Source organism: Notolepis coatsorum, assembly GCF_963971535.1.
Source record: "Notolepis coatsorum genome assembly, chromosome: 1".
Classification (NCBI taxonomy): domain Eukaryota; kingdom Metazoa; phylum Chordata; class Actinopteri; order Aulopiformes; family Paralepididae; genus Notolepis; species Notolepis coatsorum.
Genome location: NC_140165.1, coordinates 291,232,351 through 291,254,971, shown reverse-complemented (window position 1 = coordinate 291,254,971; position 22,621 = coordinate 291,232,351). Strand labels below are relative to the sequence as shown.

At 46.7% G+C, this 22,621-nt stretch overlaps 1 protein-coding gene across 1 annotated transcript in view; it reads left to right on the top strand.

Moving 5' to 3' along the window:
• The window catches only part of trpc6b (transient receptor potential cation channel, subfamily C, member 6b), a gene marked incomplete at both ends in the record, with an annotated part of 57,851 nt that overhangs the window by 23,330 nt on the left and 11,900 nt on the right, over positions 1 to 22,621 (top strand). Inside the window, 3 exons of the mRNA XM_084310360.1 lie at positions 12,296 to 12,512; positions 13,988 to 14,215; positions 14,880 to 15,144. Of these exons, the coding sequence (XP_084166486.1) occupies positions 12,296 to 12,512; positions 13,988 to 14,215; positions 14,880 to 15,144 (710 nt within the window). The remainder of the gene's footprint in view (positions 1 to 12,295; positions 12,513 to 13,987; positions 14,216 to 14,879; positions 15,145 to 22,621) is intronic.

Sequence of the window (22,621 nt, the reverse complement as noted above, 5' to 3'; positions counted from 1 at the left end):
CAAACAAAATTGTACATTGGACTATTGACAAAACCATACTAGGTAAATGACTGTACATTGGCAAAACTGTACATTGAGGGGGGGGGGGGGGAGACACTGTACAAACAAACAAAATTGTACATTGGGCTATTGACAAAACCATACTAGGTAAATTACTGTACATTGGAGGGGGTTGGGTTAGGATATTTACAGGGGCCAGTGTTGAATTGCAGTCTCCCGTAGGTGTCCCTTGAGGGAGGTTTTGAAAGTGGGTAGTGATCCACATTCCTTTACAGCTTTGGGTAGGGCGTTCCACATTGATGTGGCATAATTGCGAAACGTGTTTAGTCCCTTATTTGAGCCGAATCTGGGTTTAACATGATTTGTGGAGCTCCCTCTGGTGTTGTGATCGTGGTATTCACTGACCTTTGGGAAGTATTTTGACATGTACATGGGTACCTTGGTCGTGTAGTGTATCTTGTAGACCAGGCCCATTGCAAGTTGCTGTACTCTGTCGTCTACTCTAAGCCATCCTAGGTTGTCAAAGTGGGCAGGGGTGAGGTGGGTTCTAGGAGTAAGGTCAAGCAGTAGTCTGACCAGTTTGTTTTGAGATGTTTGTAATTTTGTTTTTAGCGCCTTTGAGGTGCTTTGGTACCATGAGGTGCAAGCATAGTCGTAGTACCCCTGAATGAGTGCTCCTGCCAGAGTCTTCAGGGTATTCTTGTTTACCAGAGAGGAGATCCGGTACAAGAATCGAGTTCGTTGGTTGACTTTTTTTATTACATTGGATGCCATTTTGTCACAGGAGAGATTAGCCTCTAGGATGGAACCCAGGTAGGTAATTTCATCTTTCCTTGTGACAATATTGTCACCCACTGTAACTGAGAAGCCGTCGGTCTTGCTGAGTTTGTTATTTGAACCGAAGAGAATGGACTCTGTTTTGCCCATGTGTAATGATAGTTTGTTATCAGCGAGCCATATGCAGATTCTGCCTAGTTCCGAGCTGAGGGGTACTTACTGTACAGTAAGTACAGTACACATATTAAGGCCGCCAGAGTCGGGCAGCGGACTGGTGGACTGTATCTGCGATCTCCTAATAAAACAAGTCATTAGAATAATATAAGCCTACTGCGTTCATTCATTACGCACGTAGACTATACAGTACTGCAAGCGCGTGTGTGTGTGTGTGTGGGGGGGGGGGGGGGGGGGGGGGGGGGGCGCTGCGGCAGGTGGTCACGAGTGGTAGCCTGTATTCTGTATAATGATGACAATACATTAATCTAATCTCATTTTGATCGGTCGCAAAGCGCTTCCGCCACCATTTTCACACGGCTGCATCATTACTTGTGTAACTGAGGGGTTACAAAACCCTGACTGTATTAAAGATTGTGATATATTAAACCACTGCTAGTTATGTACTTTAATTACTGGCCAAACAGTACATCAAATATTGATGGTGAACACTCACAAGAACACGGCATTGACACAGAAATACTATTGGAGGGTAATTTATTATTATTAGGCAACGTTCGGTTACAGAATGAGAATTAGGGTCGCGCTTGTATGGCGAAGAATATACGTAAAGTCAGTCAAGAGCATAAGTCACTAAGAATAGTAGGAATACTATGATGGGTCTAAGCTGATGCCACCTGTTGTATAGTAGCAATTATATAGGGCAACACCGGTACCAACTGGAGACAATGGGTTCCCTCCGGGTGTAAAGCCTGGGGGGGTAGAGGAATGTTCGGGTACTCCGTCTGAGTCAACGAGGAATAAAGAGGCTCCAGGTACAGGAGTCGGTGCTTGTACTCCCTTGATCCGCAGACAAAAGCAATAGTTGTAATCCAAGATGCTCGACAGCATTGACGACAGCTAGCCAGCCCCTTCCACGAGGCAGGCCCGAGTGGTAATCCTCACGAGGTTAAATCCCAAATGATAGTGGAAATCAACGGTGCTCTTCTCCGGTAGTCACGGTCCCAAAGCAATATAATCCAACCAGGAATGGTTCTGCAATCGCCGGTGCCAATTCTCCTGTGTACATGTCCAACGGTTCTCGCCTAGGACTCCTCGGGTGTGGGCGACGTATTTAGGCCACACAGCCTGGATAAGTGCACTAGCTAAAGACACGACGAACCGATGGGTAATGCTACACACGGAAGAACTGTGGCTGCACAATATACAATAAATGATCGACTATTACTTCACATTAGATTAAGTCGAACTCAACGTTACTTCATTAAACTCTGACACTTTAACATTCTATTCGCACGCGGTTCTCAATGCTCTATTTAGATGCAAGGTTGCTCACTTCACTGCACGTTGACTCGTGGTGAAGGTGGTAAGGTACTGAACTGAATTACATGAACTACTGCTGTTTACACCTGCGCCGTATTTATACTTAAGTGAATATCTAGTCCCAACCTCAGTCCTTGTCTCGTATTACTACGCAGACTCTGGGCATGTTCTGACATGCCTGGAGTTGTCTTTGAACTTGCCGTTGGGGGCTTGCGCGTTGGCGCCTGGGGCGCTGTCCAATAGGAGAGCGAATATTACTCTGGTCTGTACGCAGGTAAAGGGATATTCCGTGTATATATATAAATAATATACAAAGTATATCAAACGATACATATATTCAGTTTAATCTGGCCCTTCACAACAGCCGCCTCCTAATTAGTCCACACCTAATTAGTTAAAACGGAAGACAGATTAATAGTCCAGTCAACTACTCAATGTCTGTTGTGGGGAGTAGGGCAATCTACAAAGTCAGTGGGTCATGATCGTCATCAAGGGAGTCAGGGAGCCTCGGCAATTCTATCAGCCTCGCCACGGGTCGGGTGTAGGTCCGTCCCTGGACAATAACTTCTGCCGCTCTGACCTTTCCGTCGGCACCAGTGATCACTTTGCTTACGCGGCCGGCCGGCCACATAGCTCGGGGTAGTGACTGGTCTATGATCATAACGACTGTGCCCACTTGTAAGTTGTCTCTATCCTTTACCCATTTCTGGCGGGTTTGGAGAGACGGTAGGTAGTGGAGGAGGAAACTGTTCCAAAACTTGTCAGCCAATACTTGACTGTACCTCCACATTCTTCGGCCGTTCGCTTCTTCGGGTCTGTACACCGTCTGTGGGAGCGCGGGGTCCAGCCGCACCATCAAGAGAGTGTTGGGGGTGACTGGGTCGACATCTGCTACATCACTTGAGACGTAACCGAGGGGCTTTGAGTTCAATACTCCCTCGATCTCTGTGAGGACTGTCGTGAGGACTTCTTCAGCCTCGGTCTGGGCCCCAAGCACGGCGTACAGAGCTGTCTTTATTGGAACGTACTTCTCTTTCCCAGGTTCCCCCGAAGTGAGGGGCGTTCGGGGGGTTAAACTGGAAGTCGATCTGAGAAGGAGCGAGGTGGGTCTTAAGTTCTGGACCCATGGCTTGGAAGCTCTCTCTCAGCTCTCTTTCTCCGCCTTTGAAGTTTGTCCCGTGATCAGACAACAACGTAGACGGTTTTCCTCTTCGCGCTGTGAATCTCCGGAAGGCCATGAGGAATGAGTCCGTACTCATGGTCGGAAGGAGTTCTATGTGTATTGCTCGGGTGGTCATGCACTTGAATACAATGCCCCACCTCTTCTCCGTCCCTCTTCCTTTCTTCACGTAGAGCGGGCCGAAGCAGTCCACGCCAGTGGAGTGAAAGGGCTTATCGCCGAGTCGGAGGCGACAGGGAGGCAGGTCTGCCATCATGGGGATACTGGGCTGTGCTCGCCACTTGCGACAGTCTAGACAGGTCCGCTGGAAGCGTCGTACTGCTTCTCTTCCTTGCAGTATCCAATAGCGACGTCGGATCTCAGCGAAGACTCTCTCTGCCCCAGCGTGGTGCACATCCTCGTCGTATTTCTTTATGATGAGCTCGGTGACCTTGTGTCGGCTGTTGAGGACTATAGGAAACTTGACGTCATCCGTTAAGTCCGGGGCCCGTCTCAGACGACCACCCACCCTGATGAGGCCATGGGTGTTGCGCTCGGGGGCCAAGTGGAGCAGTCTGCTGTCTGACGGGACTGGCTTTGTTCCCTGCAGGCAGTCTAGCTCGTCGGGGAACGAGTCTCTTTGGGCTCGCTGTAGCAGAAGGAGTTCTGCCTCTTCGTAGTTAGCTGCGTTAATGTCGGTAGTGGGGGGAACCTCAGGGTGGTGCCACAGGAATGTCTTTAACTGCGCACTCTCAAAGATGGGGCAGTCGTCTATGTTAGGGTCAGTGGGGACTGGGGTGTGCGTCAACCCACAGAACATAGATTTCTTGATCTCTGCCTCCTCTTGACTAGCCTCCCGAGGGGTGGGGTTAGGCCACTCTTCTTCCGGGAGCTTGAGGAACTCAGGACCGTCACTGTAGATATTGTGACGTGTGAGGTCATTTAGGGACATCCCCCGCGTGATGACATCTGCTGGGTTCTGTTTCGTGTCCACGTACCTCCAGCACGCTGATCCTGTTAGGTCTTGGATCTCTGTGATTCTGACTCCCACGAAGACCTTGTATCTACAAGAATCGGACTGGATCCATGTGAGTACGGTCATGGAGTCTGACCACAAGATTGTTCTTTGCACCGGGATGGTGAGTTCACGTTGGATTAACGTGGCGAGTTGCGCGCCTACCAGAGCTGCGCAGAGCTCTAGACGCGGGATCGATTGTTGCTTGCGGGGGGCTATCCTTGAGCGAGCCAGGATGAAGGCTGTGTGTATTTCTCCTCCCTCCTCTCGGGCCCGCAAGTAAGCCACCGAGCCGTAGGCCACTTCTGAGGCGTCGCTGAAGACGTGCAGGTCCATCTGGCACGTCTCCAGCCGCACTGTGGGTGGGAAGTAGCTTCGGCGTATGTTCACATTTTGGAGCGAGTTGAGTTCTCTCTCCCACTCTCTCCAGGTGGAAGCGAGGTGGTCGGGTATGGGGTCGTCCCAGCCCTGTTCCTTGTCCCACAGCTCTCGTACAATCATTTTCGCCCGGGTGGTGTAAGGTAGGATACACCCCAGCGGGTCGTATTGCCTTGCGAGTGTTCTGTATACGCTCCGTCTGGTAGTCGGTAGAGGGGTCGACCTTCCCTGCTCCGTGGTCAGGGGTGTGTATTTGTAATGGAGCGAGTCTGTTTTGAAGCGCCAGACTAGGCCCAATGTCATTTCTTGTGCTTCACCTGGGATGGTCGCCATCCAGGTCTCGCTGCTTGCTGCCTTTGTCTCTGGGGAGAGGCTGCGAAGTACTTGAGGGTCACTGCTGGCCCACTGCCGGAGATCAAAGCCGCCTTTGATCAGTGAGGCGCGGAGCTTGAGTAGGAGGGCTTCGGCTTCTTCTGGCGTCGAGACGCTTTGCAGACAGTTGTCCACGTAGAAACTCCTCTCTACACTTTGCCTGACCTCCTCGTCAGCTTCAGGGTCTTCTGTCACATGTTTTTGCAGTGCGAACGTAGCACAGCATGGGCTGCATGTGGTTCCGAAGGGGAGGACCTCCCATTGGTAGATGGATGGTTGCTCATCTTTGATCCTCTCTCTCCATAGGAACCGCAGCAAGGGCTTGTCCTCCTCCACTAGTCGCACCTGCAGGAACATCCCTTTGATGTCGCCGCTGATGGCCACCTTGTCTTGGCGGAAACATAGTAGTACGCCGAGGAGAGAGGGGCCGAGTGTTGGGCCGGGCAAGAGTTCTTTATTCAGATTCTGTAGTCCGATCTGGTAGCTGCAGTTGAATACAATGCGATCCTTGCCGTTGTGGTGGACCTTGTGGTGGGGCACGTACCATGATTCGATCGTCTGGTCGGCCTCTTGAATGTCAATTTTCTTTATGTGTCCCGCTGTGATCAGCTTGTCGATCTCAGCGCGGTACACAGTGGCTTGAGTGGGGTCTTTGGCTAGACGCCGCTCGGTGTTCAGTAGATATCGTTCTGTCGCTTCTTTTGAAGCGTGGAGGGTGGGCATACCCTCTCGCCTCAAGAGTGGAGTTGCGTATCTCATCACTCCATTGACCTCGACTCTCTTTGTCCTCTGCTCGAGGAGGGTTATGGCATAAGTGTCTTCCTTTGAGCGAACAAGTTTCTTTTCATTCTTAAAGGGCATCGCGTCTAATGTCCATAGCCTCTCGACGTGCTGTAAGAGGGTGGTGTCTTCTTCGTTTATCCTTGAGTGGAGGCAGCGAGTGGCTGTCGGTCGGTTGGAAGACCCGGATAGGGGGCCTTGTAGTGTCCAACCCAGGCGGGTCTCGACCGCTGCTGGACAGCCTCTGGGCCCGATGTGGACCCGGTCCGTTGGGACGATGAGGTGTGCGTGGTCGGATCCTATGAGCAGGGTCGGGGTGGCGTCGTCGATGAGCGGTATAGGTAGTTGACGTAGGTGCACGTATTTTTCCATCAGCTTTGGGATGGGGTAGGTGTACTGTGACAGGCCTATGTCGTGGCTGGTGAAGGCGTTAGTAATGCTATACTGCTTCTCGGGCTGCCCGACCGCTGCTATCGTGAAGGAGACATTTTCACCCTTTATGGTCTTCAGGTCTCTTCTAATGGTACGGATTGTCATTGTTTCTTCGCTCCCCCGCAGACCCAACCGGGCTGCGGCGGATGCGAGGAGGAGAGTCTTTTCTGACCCATCGTCTAGGACGGCGTAAGTGTCCATGACCTTGTCCTCGTAGCTTAATATCACTCGGACCACCTTCAAGAGCACTCGGGAGCTCCCGCTCTTCGCAGGGTCTATGTACATGACGTTCACTCTCGAGCTGCTTGGGGGTACGGGTTTCTTCTTGTTGCTGTCGTGTAGGACCTCCAAGTGGGCGCCGTCGCACTTGCTGCGTTTCTTCTTTAAACGGCACTCAGCTGCCATATGGCTGCGCGCGCAGCGGAAGCAGCGGCGGTTGGCTTTGATCCACTGACTCACCTCGTCAGCGGTCAGCTTCTTGAAAGTGTCACATTGAGACAGCCAATGTTCCTTTTCACAGTACTGGCATACAATCTTCCACTTTCCCTTGGTCGGGGGGGTACTGTGGTTCTTGTGCTGCGGCACTGACTCGGCCTGGTGCATAACGGTCACTGACCGGCGGTTATCGTTGGACCTCCGAGGTCCATCTCTTGGGCTAGATCCACTCCACACGAATGTGTCCAGTCGTAGGCTGCTGACTTCCCTTGCGAGGAAAGCGGCCAGGTCTAGGAGGGATGGCTCGGGGCCGTCGGGATCACGGTGGTCTCTCTGCCGCCGAAAACGCTCTTGGCGGGCTGGAGGGAGCTTCTCCAGTATTCGCTCCACATTAGAATTTGCATATAGTTCATATCTCCCTTTCTCCTTTTGGGACCCCAGCATCCCTACTAGGGATTGTACCTTGATAGAGAGGTCATCCAGTGCTCTATTGTCTTTGGCTGGGGGGAGGCGGTCGATATCCCGTATTTCTTGGATCACGTAATCCCATATGCGTCCATAACGCTGGTTGAGGGCCACTAGAGCCACGGAGTATGGGGTGCTTGAGTTGGAATATGCCAGCGCTATGTTATGCGCTCTGGGCACCTTGAGATGCTTGAGGAGGATGGCATATTTGTACGACTCGTCGGGGACATCGGACATCATAGTCTCCAAACACATGCGTAATTCCGTGTACTGTGCTCTGTCCTCGCGTGTAAAGTCTGGGAACGTCGGTGTGCCAAGGTACGATGCCATGGATGGCTGGCACATTGGTGAGCGTAGGGGAAGAGGCCTCCTGGGCGAGTCTCCCCGTACGTGTTGTCGTGGGTTAGTACTTGGTGGGTACCAGAGGCCGGGTCCCCAGGTGCTGTTCCTCGGTGCTGACTGTACGTCAAACTCACCCGTGAGTTGGGTCGGGGGTTTGTAGTGCAGTGACTCTGGGCTGAAGTCGGGGCTGTACTGGGCCTCCTGGTCCAGAGTACGTTGCTGCTGGTGGGCTTGACATTCCTCCTCTTCCTCTTCCTCTTCTAGGTCCTGGAGTCTTCTAGTCAGTCTCTCGGCGACGTAGGCCGGTTCTTCCCGTTGGCTGGGTCTCGTATGGACCGGTCGGGGAGGGGGGTCGGAGACGTAGACAGGTTCCTCCTGTTGGCCGGGTCCCGGGTCGCTTTGTCGGGTAGGGGAAGGTGCCCTAGACCCTTGTCGTGATGATCTCCGGGAGCTCCGTGCGGAGAGAGGGGGTGTCGCCCTGGCAATCAATTGTTCTATCATCTGCGCCTGCAGCCGGTCGCGCTCTGCTTCGCGCTGGGCATTGGCGCGTTCTCGTTCAATGTTCTCTTCCGTCTGAAGGCGCCTCTCCTCCAGTCTTATGCGGTCGTCCTCACTCCTTTGTTGCGCCTGGAAGCGCTCTCATTCCGCTGCAGAGTGTTCGCGCTCGCTTAATTGTTGCGCCTGGAGGCGCTCTCGTTGTTCGCGCTCGCTCATCTGTTGAGTCTGGAGGCGCTCTCGTTCCATGGCAGATTGTTCGCGCTCACTTAATTGTTGCGCCCGGAGGCGCTCTCGTTCCACGGCAGAGTGTTCGCGCTCTCTAAGGGCTTGCGCTTGGAGTTGCGCGTGGAGGCGCTCTCTTTCCGTGGCGGAGTGTTCGCGCTCACTAAGCGTCTTTGCTTGAAGCCGATCGCGTTCGGTGGAGGCTGTCAGTGTGGCGATCAAGGCTTGCGCCAGTATCTGGTCCGCCTCGCTGGGGGATGACACTGACGGAGGTGATCGGGTGCTGACAGGGCTCGTTGGAGATCTGTTCTCCTGGCGCGCCCCGAGGTCCATCTCCTGGGCGCGTTTATCTTCTCTTGGTTGTGTGTCGGGTTCTATCCCTGGAGCGCTTTCTTTATCCTGGAGCGCTCCGGGGTCTATCCCGGTGACGCTGTCTGGAGGTATAGTCATGTCATGTCCCACCTGGTCCCCCCCGTGAGCTGAGTCAGTTTCGTTTGAACCCACTGGGGTCTCTACTGGCAGGGTCGCCAAGTCGATAGGATTTGACATGCTTTGACTATCCGCTTTATCCGTATTTAACGTCTGTTTAGATAAGCTAGGGGGTAGAACGAAAGCGAATTCCTCCAGATAGGGAGGTGGCTGACATTTGCGCTGCGGGCGTTCTAGCTTGGGAGAGCCGCTTGGGGAGTGTTCACCGCTGGCCATGGTTAATATTAATATTATATTAAATATTACACTGATACCCTCCGGCTCGAAGGACCAATTGTAACTGAGGGGTTACAAAACCCTGACTGTATTAAAGATTGTGATATATTAAACCACTGCTAGTTATGTACTTTAATTACTGGCCAAACAGTACATCAAATATTGATGGTGAACACTCACAAGAACACGGCATTGACACAGAAATACTATTGGAGGGTAATTTATTATTATTAGGCAACGTTCGGTTACAGAATGAGAATTAGGGTCGTGCTTGTATGGCGAAGAATATACGTAAAGTCAGTCAAGAGCATAAGTCACTAAGAATAGTAGGAATACTATGATGGGTCTAAGCTGACGCCACCTGTTGTATAGTAGCAATTATATAGGGCAACACCGGTACCAACTGGAGACAATGGGTTCCCTCCGGGTGTAAAGCCTGGGGGGGTAGAGGAATGTTCGGGTACTCCATCTGAGGCTGCGGTTACACCTTTCGTATCATTTCGTATTGTTTTCTTATACGTATCGCCGCGTATCGCCGTGACGTCATGCGCCTCGAGTCACACTTTCGTTTTTTTTTCCCGTTTTTGTCAGCCGAGCACACTGATGTAGTACACTGCCAAAGCAGTAGGTGGCAGTAGGTGGCAAACATGAAGGCAATTTCAACCAATCAGAACCAATCAGAACGAATGTGCCAATACACTTCCTGGTGGAAGCTCCAGCAAAGAAAATGTCAATAAGGCAGGCGCCTATGCCGCGCCACCATCTTGCCTATTTTACTCAATGCAGCAATAATTTTTCAGCAAAGCCTAATAAAAGTGCAATAAACAAAACGGATACATTCACTGTGTGTTCTGCCTGTCATTTGTTGATGAAACAAAACTAACATCAACACAAGTGACCACCAAGAGCGGATAGTTTAGTTTAAAAAACGATCGGTAGCATTGTTAGCTGCATGCTAACGTCAATGGAGTATGCCATTATAACAATATAGCATTGTGGCTAGAAGCTAACGTTAGCTCACGCTACTTAACCAGCACCAAAACTGATGATATCGTGAGCTATCAGTAGTTAGATAACATTAGAGACAACGCTGTGTGTATTAAACAAAGGTGAATAGATGACTGGGCCATTTTGTTTAATGCTTGTTAAGTTGAAAGAGGAACTCTGAGCTAACAGGGTCTGAATCCTGATAGCTCACGTTAGCCAGCTGCTCATGCAATCGGTAATGCTAGCAGAATGAATGGATGTAAACTTTATTTAACATATTGCATATGGGTACAATACAATACGGCTCAATACAAACAATTGTTAAGGGAATGCAGACTGTTGTAGCTTGGACTAGGGTCCTTATAACAATAACTTGACAACACATGGTAGCTGAAGCTATTTGGGACACGGAGCTCTGTCCGAAACACACACACTGTTGTCACCGGAAGGGCACGCAGATGGTATCTACTGCGCATGGGCGTTTTCGCAACAACTGCTCCGTGCTGACTACACGCTGTTGTCGAAGCGTTTTTTTGCGTATCTCCAAACGCAAACACAATTTTGCGTTTCAGCCGTATCCACAAAAAAACGCCAAAAAACGCATTTCTGTGTAGATAGGACATCAAACGTCGTCAAAAACGTATAAAAAAACGCCAGGAATACACTAGTCTAACCATAGCCTGAGTCAACGAGGAATAAAGAGGCTCCAGGTACAGGAGTCGGTGCTTGTACTCCCTTGATCCGCAGACAAAAGCAATAGTTGTAATCCAAGATGCTCGACAGCATTGACGACAGCTAGCCAGCCCCTTCCACGAGGCAGGCCCGAGTGGTAATCCTCACAAGGTTAAATCCCAAATGATAGTGGAAATCAACGGTGCTCTTCTCCGGTAGTCACGGTCCCAAAGCAATATAATCCAACCAGGAATGGTTCTGCAATCGCCGGTGCCAATTCTCCTGTGTACATGTCCAACGGTTCTCGCCTAGGACTCTTCGGGTGTGGGCGACGTATTTAGGCCACACAGCCTGGATAAGTGCACTAGCTAAAGACACGACGAACCGATGGGTAATGCTACACACGGAAGAACTATGGCCGCACAATATACAATAAATGATCGACTATTACTTCACATTAGATTAAGTCGAACTCAACGTTACTTCATTAAACTCTGACACTTTAACATTCTATTCGCACGCGGTTCTCAATGCTCTATTTAGATGCAAGGTTGCTCACTTCACTGCACGTTGACTCGTGGTGAAGGTGGTAAGGTACTGAACTGAATTACATGAACTACTGCTGTTTACACCTGCGCCGTATTTATACTTAAGTGAATATCTAGTCCCAACCTCAGTCCTTGTCTCGTATTACTACGCAGACTCTGGGCATGTTCTGACATGCCTGGAGTTGTCTTTGAACTTGCCGTTGGGGGCTTGCGCGTTGGCGCCTGGGGCGCTGTCCAATAGGAGAGCGAATATTACTCTGGTCTGTACGCAGGTAAAGGGATATTCCGTGTATATATATAAATAATATACAAAGTATATCAAACGATACATATATATATTCAGTTTAATCTGGCCCTTCACAACAACTTGCATTTAATGAGCTGGACAGGTGTGTCTAAACCCTCAACTTTTCTCGATTTCATTTGCACATGGCACAGAGCCTGCCTTATACGGAGCTCTGGAGGCGTTGTTTTGTATGCAAATTACCTAGAAGGGAACGCGTGTTTCAGAAGCTGTCTCAGCTGTGATAGTTTGAGCCACTTAAGACATCTTCCCCACCCGTTGGGGACTCAGAGTGAACTTGTCGTAGATTCTGTCTCAGTCGGTTCCAAGATAAGTCTTCCAAGAGAACTCTTTGGAAAATATTCGGGAATGAGACCCAATGTCTTATTAAGGCTGCCCAAAATATCATATCACAATATTCTTATGTATGTGAAGATATTTAAATTTTGCAATACAATGACATCTTTTTGAATTGTGATGGTGTACAATGACATCTTTTTGAATTGTGATGGTGGTATTTCTATTCATAATGGAACAAATTCTTTATAATACTTCTGCCATTTTTATATTGAATTAAATAATAAAAATGAAAAAAAATATAGATGTATATTGTTGATGACGGTACTGTAATAATACTAGACTAGTATATCTTAGAATAAGTATAGCTCCCAGCCTGAGACTTACTTTCTTCTTTGACACTTACTTTCTTTCTTTTTTGCTTCGCACAGGTAGGGAAAATCATGCGTGGCCCCTTCGTGAAGTTTGTGGCCCATGCGGCTTCCTTCATGATATTTCTTGGCCTGCTTGTCATGAATGCCGCAGACCGATTTGATGGAACGACACTACTGCCCAACATGACCATCCATGATCACCCGTCACAGCTGTTCAGAATGAAGACCACCACCCTCACCTGGATGGAGATCCTAATAATATCCTGGATTATAGGTCATCAGTGTGAACGTGCAACACACACAGACACACACCCATACACACAAGCTTGGTCCAAATGTTACCACTAAATATGAGTGGTCATTTGGTGCGGCTGCGTAGCGTAGAAGGCTAAGCACTCGCCTACCATCACAGAGACCAGAGATTCAAATCACCATGTCAGCGGTACCTCCGGCTTGTTCAGTTGTCCCTACAAACACAAGTGTTCGTGGGTGGGAAGCCGGTGGGGTATGAGTCCTGGTCATTGCAATAGCGACTCCTACTGGTCGGTCAGGGAGGGGATTTGGGGGGGAAGGCATGAACCTCTGTACGTGTTACACTCTCCCAGTGAAACTCCTAGCTGGTGAAAAGAAGCGTCTGGCGACTCCACATGTATCGGAGGAGGCATGTGGTCGTCTACACCCTCCCCAGACCGACGGTAGGGCAGCGCAACGACCAGGGGGGAATTGTCATAAGAACCAAATTGGGGAATGGGAGAAAAAGTAGAAAGACAAAAAGAAAGTGACAAATCATAATATGGATCTTGGACATAATATCAGGAAGGGACACTCGCCAAGGTGGTAGGGACAGCACAGCACAGCTGAACAGCCACGCCTCCTTGAACAGTTTGGCCCACTCTGTATCGGTGCTTAAACGTGGTGTTGGCTTTCGCAAACGTGCAAAATGGAGTGTGAGGTGTTGAATTTGTACAGTCCATCATTCTCTTTGCTAATGGTCCCACAAGGGTAACTAGATTTGTCGCCGTTTAGTCATTGCATTTTTTCCCTCACTAGCCCAGAGTATGCTAATATCTTCCTCGTGCGATGCCTTTATAGATCTCTTGATATGAGTGTGGGTCCCACACAATTCTATTAAATTGGATGCTGATCGCTTGGAGTCAAGGACACTGCAAATCATGGAGGAGTCATAAATCTGCTACTCCCTTTAGCATCTGTCACACCAGGAAATTACCCAGCTAGGCAATTATGTATTCGTATAGCACTTGCTGCAATAAATCTAAACTGTCATTGACTTTCCAGAGGGAAGGTGACACTCCCAGGGCAACCATTTATAACCATATCACTAAAGCAGCGTCAGTAAACCATGGGAGTAAATTACACAAGAGTTATGTCAACATACGCATACTTAAGTCACATTCATTTGTACATGGACTTAGGTTACCTATATATATTTGCACCTGGGATACAGTCTGTATATTGTGGTGGACTGTACATACGTGCACTGCATAGTGATATTATTGATATAATCATATATGAGTCTACATATGTCCCACCTGTTCAGTGATCTAGTGCAGATCAGACCCTTATCTTTATTTATTTTTCTATTCTTATATTTTATTCTTATTATCCTGCCTGTACCTCTCCTGTTACTGATGAATAAAGATCCATCTCATCTCATCTGAGCTTTCATTAGCCATAGTAATATTGGAAAGGAATGGGGAATGTGATCTGTGGTTATTGTTCTCCCTGCAGGGAAGATCTGGGCGGAGTGTAGAGATATCTGGTCGCAGGATATACGGGAATATTTGTCGGAGCCGTGGAATCTTCTCGACTTTGGAATCCTGTCAATTTTTGTGACCTCTTTCGTTGCCAGATTGATGGCTTTCTGGCATGCGTATTCAGCCCAGTGTTATGTTGACAAACACTACAGTGACCTAACCAACATAATCCTGCCTTTTGAGATACAATATTTCCAGCTGGGTGAGTGTGGAGTTCAGAATTGTACTTTATATTGATTTATCAATAGAAAATTCCATGTATTTATTCCGTCAATGGTGTTGTTGTGTTTTTTATTCACATTTGCAAAAAAACATCCCAGAGTTATTTTATTCAAGCATTCATATAACATCTTATTTGAAGAGGGGTTCTACATCCTATGAATAAGATGGAAAGGATAATGATGTAGACTGTAATCATCACTGGTGGCCAGGCCACAACAATCAAATGAAATATCAATGAAAGCAGCAACAGACAAAATTGAAATGGATGAACTTTCACTTCACTTACTCACTCTCCAGACTTGGCGTGGTTCCTATAGAGCTACGGGGGGATGGATAGGAAATTACTGCAATACTTATGTGGTACATAATCTGCTTGAAAATCCTTATCTTATGACCTGAGTCAATGTTCTGCACACCCACCCTGAATTATTTATTCCTTGATTCCCTGCCTGGCAAATAGCAAACTGCTATTGAAGTCCTCCCCACACAAACACAGATAAAAACCTACCACTGGGAATAGGCTTAATTGCAATTCGAATGGAATATTTCTAAATGAAATGTTAAATTAAAACGGAGGGCTCTATTAGTCCCCTTGTGATAACATGAATGCATCTGACTGCTGGCTACCGGTCTGTCATTTTCAGCTCGGATCTACTGGACGCCCTCGGATCCACAGCTCATATCGGAGGGCCTCTATGCGGTCGCCGTTGTGCTGAGTTTCTCTCGCATTGCGTACATACTGCCCGCCAACGAGAGCTTCGGGCCTCTTCAGATCTCTCTGGGACGGACGGTGAAAGATATCTTCAAGTTCATGGTGATCTTCATCACAGTCTTTGTGGCCTTCATGATCGGAATGTTCAATCTGTACTCGTCCTACCTCGGAGCCAAGCAGAATGATGCTTTTACCACGTGAGTATTGCACAGAAGAATCCTTTATTAAAAAGGTGCTATTGATTTTTATGTAGAGTAATAATAATAATAAAAAAAAATATATATATATAATATATATACATCCACAGAGCTTTTAAAACGGTTTGGAATAAAAGTATATTTTCCCTCAAAGAAATGATTGATTCATTCATTTATAATTAAAGATTTTTTGGTGGGTCCAAAATTAATGTCGTTGTTTACATTGCGTGCATGTATCCCCTCCCTACTTCCCATTTCCCCAATGCACTGATTGGATAAATTACATGCTAGTGCGACTTCTTGTGGCGGAATGTTGCCTATAGCTCCTTTTAATGCAGATGAAAATACTATAGCTTGCTTTGAACAAAAAGCTAGAGGAAAAACATAGCTAATATAATGCTTAATATATTCTCTCTAAAAGCTCTGTGGATGTATTATTATTATTAAATTTTTTTTTATAATTATTACTCTACATCTGCACACTGTCCTTTTACTTGCAATAGACTTTATTTAAAGTACAATGTCGGTCCTTAGACCTTCATCAGGTAAAGAACAAAGAATATTTCCTAGGCAAAAATGAAACACCTGCCCAGGTAAGGCCAATCAGTCCCACAGTCTGTCTGCATTTACCTTATTAGAGGAAACGCATCAATGATGGACATTTCACAGTCCATAATGGACAGCATCTATATAAATTTAATATAGACAATAATATAATTACAGTTAAAATCAATGTACAAAATCATCAACAATCATGACAATCACAATATTAGGCTAATGAAAGAGCTCAGGGTAACACTAGCATCATTCCACTGTTTAGGCCACCTGATCAATGTGCCTCTGAATAGACAGTAAATTACCACAATATAGTATTAAATAGCCACATTCAATCATATAATAGAAACACATTTAGAAAAAATACAAATACAGAAAACTAGAAAATGTCTCACAATTAAATTTAGTGATGAAGTTAAAAGTGCAAAGGCCATCCAAACAGGGCTTCAATACATGGGCAATAGAAGATAATGTGTTACGACTCAGGTAGGTGTGTTGAACCCAAATGCAGTACAGAAGAAAGGTGCAGAGACGGTAGTTGCTCTCTACACTGTACATTGGAATACTGACAAAGCCATACATGGTAATTTACTGTACAACTGGGTTAGGACATTTGTAGGGGCCAGTTTCGAATTGCAGTCTCCCGTAGGTGTTTTTTGAGAGTGTTTTTGAAAGTGGGTAGTGATTCACATTCCTTTACAGCTTTAGGTAGGGCGTTCCACATTGATGTGGCATAATTGCGAAATGTGTTTAGTCCCTTGTTTGAGCCGAATCTGGGTTTAACATGATTTGTGGAGCTTCCTCTGGTGTTGTGATCGTGGTATTCACTGACCTTTGGGAAGTATTTTGACATGTACATGGGTACCTTGGTCGTGTAGTGTATCTTGTAGACCAGGCCCATTGCAAGTTGCTGTACTCTGTCGTCTACTCTAAGCCATCCTAGGTTGTCAAAGTGGGCAGGGTGAGGTGGGTTCTAGGAGTCAGGTCAAGCAGTAGTCTGACTAGTTTGTTTTGAGATGTTTGTAATTTGGTTTTTAGTGCCTTTGAGGTGCTTTGGTACCATGAGGTGCAAGCATATTCGTAGTACCCTTGAATGAGTTCTCCTGCCAGAGTCTTCAGGGTATTCTTGTTTACCAGAGAGGAGATCCGGTACAAGAATCGAGTTTGTTGGTTGACTTTTTTTATTACATTGGATGCCATTTTGTCACAGGAAAGATTAGCCTCTAGGATGGAACCCAGGTAGGTAATTTCATCTTTCCTTGTGACAATATTGTCACCCACTGTAACTGAGAAGCCGTCGGTCTTGCTGAGTTTATTATTTGAACCGAAGAGAATGGACTCTGTTTTGCCCGTGTGTAATGATAGTTTGTTGTCGGCGAGCGATATGCAGATTTTGCCTAGTTCCGAGCTGAGGGTTTTTTCAACCTGTAACTTGTTCTTGTCAGAGACCAGCAGGGCTGAGTCGTCCGCAAACAGGAACAAGTTGCAGTCACAAGCTGACGACATGTCATTTGCATAAATTAGGAACAGTAGCGGTCCTAGTATGCTTCCTTGTGGAACACCACAGTTCACTGTGAGGGGGGGGGGGGATAGGGTACCGTTTACCTCCACCATCTGTTCTCTCCCCTCCAGGTAGGATTGTATCCAGCTCACTGATAGACTATCAAAACCAATTGCTTTTAGCTTGTCAATCAGAATGGTGTGATTGACAGTGTCGAAGGCCTCACGGTAACGTTGGATGAAGAACTGACAAATGAGAGAATAAACACAAGGCCATTATAAAGAGAGTCAAACACACAGCAGGCGTCAATCAGCAATCAGGACAACCTGGAAGAATAGAGAGGGTGAAATACTCCAGGGTGGCGCTAGGAGCTTTTACTCCTAGGAGAGAGTAAAAGACCCAAACGTTATAATAATGTATTATTAGCAGATAACTCTAGGGACAATCCTGGCTGATCCCATTCAAAACAAATATTCACAACTCATCAGTAAGACCTTTAGGGGACAATGTTTGCTATGTGAAGATCCATAAAGTTTCACGTCTCTTCAGTAAAAGGTCATGGTCACCACCTCTAGGTGATGCCTTTACCTTCTCTATGCCATACAATCGTAAGGAAGAGATGCCATGCTTTGTGTCATTAAAATGTATGTCAACACACTGGTACACATGGTCATTTCTTCTTATAGCGCCCTGTTCACTGATGCGTCGCTTAAATTTCCTAGTGGTTTTACCTACATATGATAAGCCACAAGGACAACGCAACATGTGACAGAGAACTTCTTCTTGTTTTTATAGCTGCAGCTTAAAAATTCAGGGTTTTTGGAGTGTTGTGTTGTACGCTTGGTCCACCCAAGACTTAGGATACCCTCGTTGAACAAACCTTGATGTTGTTTCACTAGCTTTTTCAATATAATCTTCAGTAGAGACACATATGTCTTAATCTATAGAACAGTCTTTTAGAGAGACGTCTCTTCAGAGTTGTGGGATGGAAACTGGTCGCCAATAGCAGTGTTTCTTTCCTATAGGTTGTGGAGAAAGACCATTCATCAACGTGTTCTACGCACAGATCTGTGCTTACCCTGTGCGTACGATCATTTCTAAGCAAAGAGTGGGATTCATCAACTTCAACTTCAACTTGACTTCGTGCGTACATCTACGCACAGGTCAGACCTGGCGTACCTAGCTCCCAGTGGTAGAAGATCGTTACTACGCATAAGCACTCCTCAGTCCTGCATTAGTTCCAAGGCGGAAATAAGCTTCCGTGCATTAGTGTTCAACTTCTGTATGACCCGTAATTCATTATAGTTCATTGCAAAATAGCGACAGTAGTGTAATTATAACGGGCTCACACGCGAACAAGAGGTTGGCCTGCTTGTTTGGCACGGGGGGGCAGACGCAAAACACCAACCTCCAAACGCGATTAGATATTGTTTCAAATAAAAAGCAAATTATTATGTGTGTCATGTTTCCAAATAAGATTGGTCACGAAATGCTTTCTACTTCAATTTGTTGGTTAGAATAGATGACCTCCGTTGAAACTTCACTGAGACTAACAGTCTATTTGTGAGCTCCCGCACAGATGTGATGATAATAATAATAATAGTAATAATAATAATAGCTTCATTTTATATAGCGCCTTTCAAGAGACCCAAGGTCGCTTTACATAGATAGGGGGGGGGGAATAACAAAGTAACAAACATAGTGGACAGACACACAACATATATATATATGATGATGGAATTCATTCAAGATCCTCTCCACCCTCGGGTACGTCTTTGCCACCGCGGCACGGTCCATCGTGATATTGGAGATGGATCGACCAATAGACTGTTACTGTAGCTGTCAAAGCTCCATCACAAATGCAGTTATGTGAATAGAAAGGGATTCCACTCAGTCAATGTTGCGATGCGCATTTGCCTGATACATGTTATTGCTGGATGCCGGGAGGAAGGCGATGCTGAATGTTTTCAATTCATTAAATGAAACGGATACTTTTTGCAAGGGTTTACTGACTGTCATACAAATGATCAACCAACTACATACTGTAACTTTTCAGTGCACGTTCTTATTTACATTGTGACAACAGCCTTGTGAGTTCCCGCAGTGACCCGCACACAGACATGATGGAATTCAAGTTCATGTATTGAAAGGCAGGCTATCATACATGCAGTGAGATTCATTGTTCTTGTATATGCTCTCGTATTATATTGTTTATATAGGCTACCCAATACTGACATCAAAATAGATTGTAGTATGCCTCTAGAAATCATATGCAGCAGGTAGAAGATTGACGGGAGATCCATCGCGATTTGGAATCAAATTGAGGAGAACTTTAATCCCTGGGGTATTAATCAAACAACACGGGAAAAGGCAGTCATATTCCAGCGCGGTCTTTATTAGCCGACAACAAAATAGATGCATCTAAAAATCATATAGCCAATCGAACACAACTAATAAAGGCATTCATATTACAGCACGGTTATAATGACACACAACCAACGCCAAACAGTGGTCAACGAACGGTCTTTATTAGTATTTTGAGCTGTCCAGGCAGAATTGCAGCAATGGTCTTAGGGAGCCGTTGATATCTGACATCACCGTTTACGAGTCCGCCTTTTATTTATCCCACAATACGCGATAGTGTCTTCTTGGTTCGACAGCAGTGAACAATCTTCGTGGAGTTTCTCAGGGTTCCGCTCGGGTCCGTCCATTATTTCACATCCCATGGGGGGTGTTTCCTCATTTTCATGACCATATATGGATAATCATGCACAAGCATTGACGGTAGAACAAAGTGGTATTCATCAACACGGAGGACCATAGAGCCTGCGTACGCACGTGTGATGAATGCCGACTTCCCTGTGCGTACGCTAGTTCTACATTCCGTGCTTACGTGTGGAAGTAGGTCAAGTTCTACGTCCACGTTGATGAATGAGGGCCCAGCACTTCTCATGATCCACATGACTATGAGGTTGTGGAGAAAGACCAGCGCTTCTCATGATCCACATGACTATATGAGTTTGTGGAGAAAGACCAGCGCTTCTCATGATGCACATGACTATATGAGGTTGTGGAGAAAGACCAGCACTTCTCATGATCCACATGTCTAAAACGTGTACCTTTTCTTTATAGTCCATAGTGAAATTTAAGTTACAATCAAAGCTGTTCAACAGTGTACAAAAATATTACCCTGTAAAATACAGAAAACATCATCGATTTAGGGGCGGCTAAGTGGCGCAGTGGGCAAGACGCTCGCCACTAACGCAGGATATGCTGGGTTCGAGCCCAGCTCTCGGCGTTGTTTCCGGCTTGGCTGGTCGTTCATACTAGTAGGAGGTGGGAAAGCCGGTGGGTGGGGATCGGACGTTGTGGACAGCGACTCCTACAGGTCGGTTGGTGCGCCTGTACAGCAGAATCAGGAAGTATCGGGGGCTGTCGCACTCCCAGGTCGGATCAGGCCTGGGTGGTCTCCTACCACCCTCTAGTGGTCGTCCGCAGATGGTGCAGGCCAGCACAGTAAACATGTTGACGAATGTATTAACTATAATTAATAGTGTGATTAATGTGGTGTCATGGTGTGTACTGTTGTTGACTTTCCCTTCCCTTGTTTGATGTGGTTTCACTGTTTTGGTTTTGTGTTTGTGAGATTGCTTTGGTGTTTAGTTTGTGTTATTGTTTCTATGTTTTAGACTGGCCTGCCAGGTGTTTTCAATGATGATTAGTATAGGTATTTAAGTGTGTGTCTTCCTCTCCTCGTCGTGGCGTCATTTCCTCCAGTTCCTCGGTGTTCCCCTGCCCGTCGTGTCTCCTGTACCCTCCTTGCTACCTCACTCTTCCTTGTTCCTTGCCCGTCGTGCCTCTCCGTTCCTTGTGTCTTGTAAGTAGTTTATGTATTCCGTTTTCGTTCATCTTTGTTTTCCCTTGTCCTTCAGTGTTTTGTATTGTTTTCGTCGTCCCAGTAAAGTCTGTATATATTTCCACGTATCCTGCCATCTCTGCCTCCTCTCCATTCCTGTCCGCAAACTGAGTTCTCATCGCCTTCCCTCACTACCCCACCAATCGTAACCACGCGTTACTCCTCGCCACTGAGAGATTGCGCTGTACAGGTGAAAAGATGCGACAGCTGCCTCCTCGTGTACCGGAGGGGACACGTGATGCAAGGCTTCATCCACATTGCAGCCGACCAGTGGGAGGCATGGTCTAGCAACGTTCGAGACAGGGGAGGGAAGAATTGGATAATACGAAATTGGGATGGGAGAAAAATAGAAAAATGGGTAGAAAAAAGTAGAAAAAAAACAAAAAAACATCATCGATTTAACTGTACCATTTCAATATTTTATCCAAGTATCTATTCTTGTCTGGATTGAAAACAAACTCTTAAAGTTTTGAATAAAAAACATTTAATGATTTGGACGATGATTATCGAACCCATACTTGTGCCAGATGTCTGAAGATAGAAATCACTATCAAAGCAGAAGTAATTATATTTCTTGACAAACCCTGCCAAATCAAGGATGAACTCATTGGGGTTAACCGTGTTGTCTCGATTCTGTAAAAATAGGTTAAGGGCCTTAGAAATAGGGCGAGCAAACAGGCTGCTGGACTCGGTGTGGCGACGTCTGTAGCCGACAAAGCACAGCAGCGTTCATCGGGTGCGAGCACGGGCACAACTGGAGCTGAGCTAAACAAAGCTAGCCTGACTGCTATTAACCCATTGAAACCAGGAAACACATTTGTGTGTATATGCAGGCTATATAATGCATTATTAGCAGGCATTTTAGGTCTAAATGGGTTAAGCAGTTTCTCACAGATTCAATTGGAAAAACAACTGGAGAGACAATTCGACAAATACTTTGAATCATACTGACAGGCGGTAACGGCTGAGAAACAGTGGCGAATATTCATGGAAGCCAAGGGAAGCCAAGCTTCCCCAAAAATATGACCAGTAAAAAAAGGTCATTCTGATTTTACTCGCAATGCGATGTAGTAAGGAGCTGATTGAGCTGATTGTTATCTGATTGGCTCTGTGGTTGTAGTCACCGCCCACAATCAACAATTCGCTCAGAGCAAGTGGAATTAGCTCAGAGTGGAACAGAGCGAGTGGAATTACTTCCTCAAACAGCCGACAGATAGCAGAGAACGAGCGAGCGAGAGAGGGACCGCGCGCAGGAGTGTGTGTAAATGTGTGTGCGCACGGGGCTGGTGTGGTTCTTCTCCCCCGCAGTCGGGAGCACTCGCATAATCACTGTCAAAATATCTTTGCGCATGCTCCCACGCGCACGCCCATATTCCGATCCGTGCAATAATAATCACAGGGGTATATATTGTCATTTGAAACAAGTTACCAATGCATTGTCCCGTGGGATTATGCCCCCCACAGCAAAATGTATTAGTATCCCCCTCAATCTCTCTCTATCTCTC